Raw genomic sequence first — 11,838 nt, 5'->3', positions numbered from 1 at the left:
CAGCAGCAGCAGCCGTCGGCCGATGGCTGCGGGGCTGACGCTGGTCTCGCTCCTGCCGTTTTGACACCTCGGTAACCCAAGCACATTCGGGAGGGTGTCTGCTGATTTATGCACCCTCCCGCCTTACCGTGGGAGGATAAATCAGGTTTTTAAAGCCCTCGTTTTAAACCTTTCACTAACCTGCCCCGGACCAGACCCCGTTAAATGAGATCAGTGGCCGTAGGGCTCCTGTCGGCCCCCTGCAACGTCCGACCGGCCCCGGCGAGGCTGGGAATCGCCACCTCCTCCGACCGCCGGCCTCGGTGGCGTCTGGGGCTCGTTAAAGCAAATCGCCTGCACGTGGAGCCTGAGGAGGGGGCGGCTGCCGCGCGTTGCCCCCGCTCAGGACCGGGCTGGGGGGGATGCGCGGAGGCTGCGGGAGGTGGCGATACCTACCCCGGCTCAGTGGGACGCGGACATGGACCAAGCCCCTTCCATCCTCCAGACGGAGAAGGCGTAGCTGAGCCTCTCGTGGGCCAGGTAGTTGCAGCTGGTGATCTTGTGGTCCAGCTCATCGCTCTGCAGGACCTGGTACAAGAAGTCTATGTAGCGGGCGGCCAGCTTGAGGGTTTGGATCTTGCTCAGCTTGTCGGAGGGCAGCGTGGGGATGATCTTCCGCAGCTCCGCGAAGGCGTCGTTGAGCGACTGGGTGCGCTGGCGCTCCCGCACGTTGGCGATCACGCGCTGCGTGTGCACGTCCTCGAAGGACTGCGGGACGGGGCTGCGCTTGCTCCGCTTGCCCTGCGGCGAGGGGGCCCCGCAGTCCTCCGCCGCTTTGCCCCCCTGGCCGCGCTTGCGGACGCATTTCTTGTGCAGCCGCTCGCCTTCCTCCTCGCTGGTGACCAGGCTGCCTTCAGGGGAGTCCGGGCACATGCTTTCCTCTTTCATCTTCTCGGCACCTCGCAGGCGAAGGGCTCTGGAGGGGTCTCAGGAGACGGGGCGGCCGCAGCACATGGGCGAGGCGGCCTGGAGAGGAGCCAGCGCCCGCTCAAGAGGTGCAGCCTGGAGCATCCACCCTTCAGCCTCCCCAAACCTCCCAAGCCTTGCGGAGCCCTCCAAGGAGCTCGGTTGGTTTTTCCTTTGGGCTACGGAGAGGAGGGCGTTCGGATAACTTTGGGGAATGGCTCTTGCTGATAGGGCGAGGAGAACCGTGGGCGGACCAGGCACAGACCAATGCAGCCGTGCAAGGTAACGCAAACATCAGTGGAGCTTATGGGTTCCAGATTTCCTCCCTCCCTCCTCCACCGGCACCCCCAAGCCCTCCGGCACAGATGCTCCTGCCTGCTGCCCGGATGTCAAGGGACATTGCCTATGCTAATGTGAGCACCGGCCATGGCGTTCAGGGCAATCTTTTTTGATTTTTCGTCTTTTTTTAAGATCTTTTTAAGCCCGGTTGACCCTACAAAAGCCAGCCAGAAATTATCACTTGTCCAGTTTGGAATAGGAGACTTTTATCTGTGAGAGATTCAAGTGGAAATGTGGAGCAATGGATGTTTCAATGAGCAATACATGATATTTCCTGAATCCAAAGGAAGAAGCAACAGTGATAGGTGTCCATACTGCTCTTCAGAAATGGCATAATTCAAAATGAACTTGAGTTTGCATCCATCCATCCACCCATCCATCCATCCACCCACCCATCCACCCATCCACCCATCCACCCATCCATCCACCCATCCATCCATCCATCCATCCATCCATCCATCCATCCATCCATCCATCCATCCACCCATCCATCCATCCATCCATCCATCCATCCATCCATCCACCCATCCATCCATCCATCCATCCATCCATCCATCCATCCATCCATCCATCCATCCATCCCTCCATCCATCTCTCTTCCTCTGTCTGCATTTCTGGCAGCCCTTATTATACAGATGGAAGGAAGCCAATGCTCATCCACTGTCATATTCCTCTCAAATAAATATGGCGGCTATTGCAGACAGGGAGGGTGTAACAGGTCCAGACCCTGCTCCTGGCTAGATCCACAGACCAGTTCAGCCCCTGGTTTCCCCAGGAAATCAAGCGCTGTAAGCCATATCACTTCTTTATACCACTCCTGAGCTTGTCTATAAATAAATCCACTTTCTCCTTCCTGCAGAAATGCTGGAGAGTGGCACCCTCTTTGAGCCAAGGTTGGAAGTCCAGATCCACACTACCAAGCCATAAAATATTCTGCACAGGTTCTGCCTTATATTGGATAGTTTTCAGCCCTCTGTTAGCACACCAGTAGAATCAGCACATGAAACTGGAGTCCACTGGTGGCCCACCACCATCCCACGTCCAGCTGCCTGTTCCCAAAGAACTCCTACACCTTTGGGAACCCCCAGAACCTTCCCATCTGCTGTCTGTGCCCTCTGCCTCTCCAAGGTGTGTCGTCTTCAGTGTGTCTTGACCTCATCCAAGCTGTCTCTGCTCACGGAACCACAGAACCATAAAATGGTTTGGGTTGGAAGGGACCTTAAAGATCATCTAGTTCCAACCCCCTGTCACGGGCAGGGACACCTCCCACTAGCCCAGGCTGCTCATCACATTCTCCTGGCGTTGCTTCCTGCTCTTGGTCATCGGGAGCTCTCACCTGGAGTCTCTCTGGAAGGACACTGAAGTCCTGGCACGATGCTCCCTGGGGATATTGGGATCCATCCCCGGCAGAGAGCTCCGTAGCGCTTCCTACAATCTTGCTTTGTTATTCTGTCCTATAATGAGAGCACAAAGGGGTATTACGGGGACGAAGTAGTTTAAAGCAGTGTCAGTAATTCATCAAAATAATTAAAATCATATCAATAAAACATAAATTGTTGAGCTGACGTACGCCTATCTCTTTATAGATATTTTTAAATTAGCTCCTTTTTATAACACCTAACAAGTTTCCGTACTTGTTGTAATACCTTTTACTAACAAAATACAGGATGTACTACCAAGTTCTCCGGCACCGACGAGCCTGCACCGTGCTGCAGTGGGATCCCCACCTACCCCCAGACCGGCAGCGACGGGGATGGGACAACTCAGGCTGAGCAGGACCAGGAGGCTGCGGGAGAAACTCCTTCAGAAGGCAACGACTTATTCTTTTGTTTTGTCTTGCTGCATATAACAAATTAATATTCTCATCTTGTCAGTATTATCTTCATCCTGACTAACCTAGGCTCCAATCTTCTCCTGAACCTCTCTCAGTTCAAGGACCTCTGACCTGTCCCCTATGTCCCAAAAAGGAGGAGGAGGAGGATGTCCTCTTCGCTCTTTGAGGTGGTGCTGAATAAGCGCAAGTGGCTTGGCCAACTTTGCTCAAGCAAGATACACCCATTTCTAGTAGAAAAACCTCAATTCGAGCTCAGCTACAAGGTATTTCTCGAAAAGGTGCTCCATAGACCTGCCAAGCATCTGTAGACTTGCTGACCAGACACGCGTCCCGGTGTCCATCAGTGTGTGTCCGGTGGTGGACCGGTGTCCATCAGTGCTCACAGCAAAACCCTTTCCAACCCCGTTGTCTCCCCAGTTACACCCGCCTGGATGCTGCCTTTTCACTCGGGGTGCAGGTGCCCTGCAGGGGCTTTTCTCTATTTTAAGGAAATACGTGTTTTCGCATCCTTCCACGGGTTTCTCTCAAACCTCCTTCATGCTGGGTGGGGGCCCAGGTGAAAGGGCAATTTCAAAGAGCCACCTTGGCCCCTGTCCCACGGAGACCTGAGTGATGCTGGAGGACGGAGGGTGTAGTGAGGGGAAGGTTGGTCTGTTCTTCTAATAACAAGGGATAGGAGAAGAGGAAATGGCCTCAAGTCATTCCAGAAGAGGTTTAGGATGAGTATTAGGAAAAACTTCTTCACCAAAAGGGTTGTCAAGCACTGGAAGAGGCTGCCCAGGGCAGTGGTGGAGTCACCATCCCTGGAGGTGTTTAAAAGCCGGGCAGACGTGGCGCTGAGGGACGTGGGTCAGTGGTGGTTTGGGCAGCGTTGGGTTGATGGTTGGACTCGATGATCTCAAAGGTCTCTTCCAACCGAAACGGTTTTATGATTCTCTGATGTCAGATCTGAGAGGGCTTTGGCTCAGCCCCATCCTCCCTGCGCTCGTGTCAGGGATGGCGGTAACCACGGATGGGAGCCAGCGGAGAGCCAGCAGGTGAAAAACACCCAATATGGCTTTAAGAAGTAAAAGATGCTCAGAAAGAGGTTGATACTCGGATCTGCCGGGATGGAGCCGGTGACTTTGCTCCTTCCTCCTCACGGAAGCCCGCGGTGCCGGCGGGGCACCAGCTCAACGCGTTACTCACACGTGAGCGTTGTCAAGACAGCGACTAATATCAGATGTTCATAATGCGGAAAGACAATAGATCACAGGGGCCTGGGAAAGCGAGAGAAAACAAAGGGCGAGGAAAAAATACCCCAGGGAGGGCAGGATTTCGGCAGGATCCAGGATCCTCTGATCCCGCGCTTGGAGGAGCTGGCTCGGCTCTGCCGAGGGCTGGGGAGCTGCCAATGAAGACCAGCTGAGGCGCGGGCTTGTGCCTGGGGTTTATTTTTTTATTATTTTTTTTTTATTATTATTGTTTTCCTTTTTTTTTTTTTTTTAAAAAAAAAAAAAAAGAAGAGCTTAATTTAATTTCGCTGGCGAACGGTTTTGGCCGAAGGAAGTGAAGTTTTGGTATTGTGGCTGATATCCTTGAGCAAAAAGGAGAAATACAATGAGCTTTGATCTGGAGGAAGGCTCAGCTAAGCACCCCGAACTCCTCGTGAGGGGGTTTTTGACCCAGATTTGGATGTTTTGTGGCAAGGGTATTGTTTGTTTTTTTTTTTCCCCTTGAACATTTCAATTTGTTCTTTCAGTGAGTATTTTTTTGGAGGAATATTAATATGAACTTTTCACGGAAAGGTCACGACTCACCAAACTGGTTTCAATAACTTTGCTTTTCCAGCTAGCTGGGGGTTTTATAACGCTCGTTTTGACAGATCAGTGAAAATTTCAGACCTTAAATGTGCGGAGGGGGAGAAAAAAAAAAAAAAAAAAAAAGCCTAGCTCTGATTCAGTGAAAAGCCACCAGATGGGAGATTTGAATTCCCACCATGTCCCAGCCCCTCTGCCCTTCTCCCCTCCTGGTCCTCCTCCACCATCTCCCCGCTCACATCCACCTTTCCTGAGCAGCCTTTTTTTTTTTTTTGGTTTAGGTAGGAAATGTCCCCGGCGCTGGGGTGTCCTCGGCAGATCTGAGCCTGGAAGATGCTAAAAGGGCTCCTGCAGGGCCACTTAGCGCTTTGGAAAGAAAGGAAAGGTGAAAAACAGGAAGCAAGGACACTAGCAGGGCAGGGAAGAAGGGAACAGGGAGCCCATCGCCTGGAAAACCAGGGCTGAGGCGCACCAGGAACTTCAGAGAGGCTGTGGGACCTCAAATGGGAGCTCTTCCATGTGACCGAGGCGGGAGCCAAGGTTTTTTTTTTTAGAAAGGGGCTGAGGCATCCCCTCCAAACCGCATCCTTTGGTGGGCTGAAAGCCCATCTTGGTCAGCCTGAGCCTATTTCGGTCTCAGCCTCGCGCCACCTTCACCAGCCTTCAGGCCTGGGTCTCTCTGACCCCCCACTCCCGCTGCAAAACAAGCCAAGGCCTTTTAGTCCCTTCCCCACAAGCAGGTCTCCAAAACCCCTGGTGATCCCAGCCCCACCCCGTGCTGTCCCCATGGGGCACCAGGCTTCCCTCTCAGTCCCAGGAGAGCTGAGCATTGGCACAAAATCTTCCTCACCTCCTTTCGGTCCAACTCGCCAGCTCACACAAACGTCAGACTGTTGTCCTGGGACGTCCTGGTCTCCCTCCGCCATAAGTCTTCAGGGATGGTCCACCAGAGCAAGAGGTGGTTGCTCTCTGCACGGTCTGAAGGACAGTGTGGCATTGCCATGGCTCCGCGTCCAGCTCTGTCCCACTCAGGAGACCCCATGGGAGAGCAGAGGAACCACTTAATATCACAAACAGCAAAGAAATGTATTCCAGCAATTTGCTTCTTATTCACCAGTGATACATATGGCATCTTATGGCTTTTCTCAGTTGGATGTAGAGTACAGAGATCTGTTCTGACGTTGTTGAGCTGGGTTGGCTGTGATGGGAGGAGGTCTCAGGGGGCTGTGAGGGGAGAAGGTCTCAGGGGGCTGTGAGGGGAGAAGGTCTCAGGGGGCTGTGATGGAAGGAGGTCTCGGGGCTGTGAGGGGAGGAGGTCTCAGGGGGCTGTGGTGGAAGGAGGTCTCAGGGGGCTGTGATGGGAGGAGGTCTCAGGGGGCTGTGGTGGAAGGAGGTCTCGGGGCTGTGAGGGGAGGAGGTCTCAGGGGGCTGTGGTGGAAGGAGGTCTCGGGGCTGTGAGGGGAGGAGGTCTCAGGGGGCTGTGGTGGAAGGAGGTCTCAGGGGGCTGTGATGGGAGGAGGTCTCAGGGGGCTGTGATGGGAGGAGGTCTCAGGGGGCTGTGATGGAAGGAGGTCTCAGGGGGCTGTGATGGGAGGAGGTCTCAGGGGGCTGTGATGGGAGAAGGTCTCAGGGGGCTGTGGTGGGAGGAGGTCTCGGGGCTGTGAGGGGAGGAGGTCTCAGGGGGCTGTGATGGGAGGAGGTCTCAGGGGGCTGTGGTGGAAGGAGGTCTCAGGGGGCTGTGGTGGAAGGAGGTCTCAAGAGGTAGATGGAGTCTTTGAGTTAATGCCCACTGGAGAAGAGCTCAGTATGGAGCTGATGCTCCACCACCACAGGTGTGAGGAAGGCGGACAGGAGGTTTCTCCGTCCTTGGGTCTTGGAAACGGGTTGAACCCATGATTTTTCTTGTGTTGTGTGGCATAAACCAGGGCTGCGTCTGCTCCAACAGTGTAAAGAGGAGCGACGGAGAGAGCTGGGTTCAACACAACCACCCTCCGCAGATGCAACGACTTGCCCTGGGTGGGCAGATGGGGCTGGGACAGGACACACGTCACGCTCTGGGTGCAAATGCCGATTCGGGCCAGGGAAGTTGAGAAAGTGCCACCACCCCACCCCACCCCCCCAGCTCCACCCTCCCTTTGCTCACTGGTAAAAGGGGGGCTGCAAACCTGCCCGCCGCTGCGGAGAGCCGGGATAACGCGGTCCATGTGTGAGCCCGGTGCTGCCGATAGCGTCGCTTTGATGGCCGAGGACCTGATCGCGCCTGCAAATAATTCCGGGCACAAAATCAGAGGCCGAGCCTCGATGCAGAAAGGGGTTTTTTTGGATTTTTTGTTTTGTTTTGTTTTGTTGTTTTTTTCAAGCTCCTTTCCTTTGTTAGAGAGGACAAAAATAATCTCTATTTTATCCTGCGTGAAAAAAAGGAGGATAACGCTAATAAATTGAGAACATTAAAGGGAGCCAGGAATAGCCGCTGCCCCTGGAGGCTGGGGAAGCAGCTTTGGTTTCGCAGGTTTTTCTAGTTATTGCAGCGTTAGAGTGGAAACATGTGTGGTGCGAATAAAAATGCGAAGCATCCGCCGTAGCGTGCTGTTGCTGCAGCAACCGCAGGGAATATGGGCGAGGGGGATCGTGCAGGGCTCTGGCTGTAAAAGGGAACTCGAGCGCCGCGGGGTCCTTTGATCCGCGCGCCTGCAGCTCTGATTGATGGCCTCGCAATTCATTTCCTTGTCAAAGTGACATAATGTTCCTGGAACTCGCCGAACTTTTTAAGAACTAAAAGATGTTCCCCACCAAAACGCGCCCCCCCCACCCCACCCCGCCTTCCTCCATCCCTACCCAGACTTGGGGCGGGGGGCAGAAGGGACTGGGGGGGTGGATGGGGTCTGGCCAGTGGTGTTACTGGTGAGACTGGGATGAGTCGCGGTTTCTGCCGCGTTTTGCCCCTTCCCCGGCAGCGGAGCCGCAGGACGGGGGGTGGGATGAGCTGCGGCACCGGGGCCGAGCGACGGAGGGATGCGCCGCCCGCGGATGCCAACCACCACCCCGCGCTGACGACCATCCCCTTCCAGTTAATTTTTACATGCGAAAGTATTTTTTTTTCTTTTTTTTTTCCCCCCCCCCCTCCCTTCTTCCCCATCTGTTTCCATCTGGCCATCAAAGGAGCAAAACGCCATGTTCTGGCTCCCGCTGCCAAGAGCCTCCCCGCTCTCCCCGCCAGCCGAATGATTCCCACCGAAGCAGCCTCCAGCCCGGCCCCGGTGTCGCGTGAGCCGGGACTTGGGGGCACACCGAGCGCGATGGGCTCATGCCAGGGACCGGCCGAGCCGAGCCCTTCTCCGGCCACCAGGAGACCAAGCGCTGCCTGTGACGGCGACCTTGCTCTGCCCTTGAATTTGCATCGGTCCCAGGCAGCGCCCAAGTGGCTCATCCCCCTTAGGATCTGCTTCCCTGCCAGTAATCGAAGATCATCACAAGCAGTTGCTCTTCCTATTTACTCCAGCTTTCTCCTCCAGCTGCTTTGCAAACCCCATGGCAAAGCCTCGCAGACACGAAGCCACCCTGGGGGGACGCCCCGGGTGACGGGGCGGGTGGGGGACGCGCGTGCCGTGGCCAGAGATAACTGAACCAGCATTCCCCCGGGAGGCGGGATGGAGGGGACACAGGTAGCCTTTGCAGGCAAAGAAACCCTTTGGGAGGAGAAAGCCTTGGGGAGCGAGAGCCCCGCAGCCCAGGGGCTCCTGCCAGCAGGGACCCCCTCCCCGCCGGGTGAGCAGCCCAACCCCGAGTCTGCTCCAAACATTCCTGGGACCAGCTCCTCTGCTCAGGCTGGAAGTGGTCCTCACCTCCGCCACCACCCAACACCACTGAGAAGTTGTCGCTTTACTTACACCACCAGGAGCAGTTGTGCTCACACCCGTCGGTGTCTTGCACCTCAGGAGCGAATAAAAACCCCGTCGTTGCCTTTGATTCCCTGCCGTGGGTTTAAATGCCCCGCAGAGGCCCCTTGTGAGGTGCCCCTCCTGCCGCAGCTCCCCAGATGTGCAGCCCCAGATGTGCAGCTCCTGCCCCCCGCGCAAAGCAAGCCCCCCTCTGCCCCCTGCCTTGCCCCCACCGCGCGCTTCGCTTCGCCCCGCCACCACTGCCCACATCTGGCCGAGGACAACCTTCTCCCAGCTCCCTCCGGCCGGAGGCACTGGGATCGGAGCCTCGTGAGCTGGTTTGGGCAACGGATGGGGCCCCGCGGTGCCACAGATCTGCCGGGTGCATCTGAGGGGATGGAAACAAGACGTGCCGTGGGCGCGCTGCGGGCGAGGGAATGAGCCCTGCAGGCGAGGGAATGAGCCCTGCATTTCGTCCCAGTGCTTCCCAGTACCCAGCTGGACCTGGGCTAGCACCAGTAACCCCGGGATGAGGGGTCAGTGACTCGCTGTCGGATGGGGCAAGGATCCTGGTGGCCGTGGCCGGGTTTGCAGGAAGCGTCTCCCCGTCACGCCGTGCCTCAGCTCGGCTGCTCCTGTGCTGAGTCACTTCCAGATCCCACAGCCTCCAGCCCGGACTGTGGAAAGGGAAACCAAAGGGTCGTCTTCTTTCTGCTCCTGGGGAGTTTCATGGCTTAATCCTCTCCCAGTGCGTACACGCTGCCCTGCTCCAGGCCCGCTCCCCCCCCAGCAAAGGCGGCAAAGCCTCCCCTTGCAGCTACGAACCCCACAAAAGCAGAGTTTCCAAGGTGTGGGAGCTGACGAGAGGACATGGAGTCGTTTGTGGGTTTGCAAGCTGCACCCCTGGGCTCTGAACCAACCCATTGCTGCCTTTTCCTGACCCTTAGCATGTCTCATCGGCGGGTCACCCCCTGGCCCATCCCTCTGTTTCAGGCTCGGATCTTCCAGCATCCAACTTTTGGGCACCTCTTGCAGCTCTAACTCCGTTTCCGTACATACGTAGGTGTCTACTCAGCCATCCTTCACGCTCCTTTTCCCTCCAGCTACCGTGAGCATGGCCATGCCCTTTGCCAAGCTGTCCCTCCCCTCTCCCCTACACATGATCCTGAAATCCCAACACAGCCAAAAAACCGAACCTTTTCTCCCCTGGTGCCCTGAACCTGGTCTCTTGCTTTAAAAGGAATTTGATTGAGGCAAATATGTATTTTTTTGTTGCTGTGTGCAGTTGCTCCTCTCTGCACAGAACTGGAGAGCATCCAGCAAGCCAAAGCCACCCTGACCTCCCTCCGCCCCCACGCGGAGCGCCACGCGATCCTCCGACAGCGGCTCAAGTATTTGTGGGAAAGCGAAGTTCAAAACTGCCGTTAGCAACAAGGCAAACATTTACGGTAGGTTTTGTTTAATCTGTGAGCAAAGCAGCCCCCGGAAAAATCTGTGCAAGGAGGTGTCAGAAAGGCAGAGGTTGGGTTTGCCCCAGGGGGTCCCTGCCCGAGAGACTCTTCCCCCGAGGGGAGGAGACGTTTCACTCGGTGTTACTCCCAAGCGGCGACCAAACTGTTCGATTCACGGTGGGCAGGAGCACAAGGGAGCAAGACCGAGATTCAGGTTCAGGAACCGAGAAGGAGTGAAAACAGGGGGAGGGGGAAAAAACCCTGCGTTTTTCTCTTGGGGGCAACCGGAGAAGCAAAAAAGGAAGACACCAGCGAGCGCACGCGTTCCGTAGCCGTTCTCCTCGGGCTGTTATCTCAATGCCGCAAAGCCTACCAGCGGGATAAGGCCACAAAAGCACAGAGCAGACAGACAGACGGATGATACCGATGATGCACATCCCAAAGAACGCCGGGTTATTTTTGTGTGAGCAACTTTGTAAGCGCTCGAAGTTGACTCAGTTTTCTGCATCTCCTCCCTTCGAGCCCTGGGCCAAACTGGAGCCGTGCCAGCCCCAGGGATGGAGGAAAAAGGGGGTCTCCGAAGAGCCAGCGTGCTGGGGCTCCTCCCGCACGGCTCTGCGTGAGAGTCCACCCTCGTGCAAACCACCAGCACCTCGGAGCAAATTAGTGGCTCGCATTCGCAGCCTGGTGGCTTCCCACGGCTCCCAGCCGGCCCACGCTTGGCACAGCACGGTTATGAGCAACATCGTAGGGACAGGCTTGGGTGGGCTGGGAGAGGACACGATGGGCCCTCTCCCAACCCCAGCCTCTAGACCCATCACCGTCGCCCTCCATCGCCATCGCCCCGAGCCCTGGTCTGTTATCAACAAGGTCCCAGAGGGCCAGAAAGAGGAGGAAGGACTTTGGAGAAGGGGGATTGAGTGAGTGCTGGAGTAGAGGGTGGTAGAGAGCTCGGACCCTTCCCCACATCACTGATAACTTTGCTGACAGTAAGAACCAAACTCCATCTCTGTAACCAGCACAAACCACCTTTGCTCTCCCCACAGCTCACTCTTGGGCAGAAAGCAGACCAGCCAAGGCCCAGGACCCTCCAAAAGCCTGGTAAAGCAGGGGTCAGCATCTCTGCCTCCATCCTGAAGAGCTCCAAAACCTTTTAAGTTGCCTGGGGAAGAGACTTTGCAGAAGTTTAAAGCCACCAGGGGACCCATGGGACATGTCCCACAGTGCTCCAGCCCACAGACGTCCCCAGCCCCTGGGTGCCCCCTGCTCTTCGTGACCATCCGGGCTGAAGACGGTTTGCAGAAGCCCCTCCAGTTGCCCCATTTGGGCATCTCCTGAAGGGAAGAACACTTTTCCCCCATGCTGCTTTCCACCCTCTCCTCCCTCCCGGTCCCAGAGCTGACACCACTCCCAGCCCCAGCAGCACATGTGGGAGGACCCTGCAAGCCTTCAAAGCCCTGTCTGGGGAGAGACGAAAGGCCGGTTAAACTCCTGGCTGGAGATGAAAGGAAACTCTCCCCTCCGCGGCTGGAACGAGTTGCTGGTGCTTTGGAGTCGGGTTTTGAGGCCCATTTCCTGAGCGCCATGGCAGG

The 11,838-nt window shown here is 56.1% G+C and overlaps 1 protein-coding gene across 1 annotated transcript; it reads right to left on the bottom strand.

Annotated features, from left to right (window-relative positions):
- Positions 1-441: 441 nt before the first annotated feature.
- LOC134526900 (twist-related protein 2-like) lies at positions 442-2,740 on the bottom strand. Its single transcript, XM_063359216.1, has 2 exons — positions 2,621-2,740; positions 442-1,005 (listed from the first exon to the last, which is right to left on the bottom strand). The coding sequence occupies exon 2, from the start codon at positions 925-927 to the stop codon at positions 442-444; it is 486 nt and encodes a 161-aa protein (XP_063215286.1). The 5' UTR covers positions 928-1,005; positions 2,621-2,740.
- Between the last annotated feature and the right edge of the window lie 9,098 nt (positions 2,741-11,838).

The sequence above is a fragment of the Chroicocephalus ridibundus genome, chromosome 24, assembly GCF_963924245.1.
Source record: "Chroicocephalus ridibundus chromosome 24, bChrRid1.1, whole genome shotgun sequence".
NCBI classification, from domain to species: Eukaryota; Metazoa; Chordata; class Aves; order Charadriiformes; family Laridae; genus Chroicocephalus; species Chroicocephalus ridibundus.
This window is presented reverse-complemented; position numbering and strand designations above follow the sequence as displayed.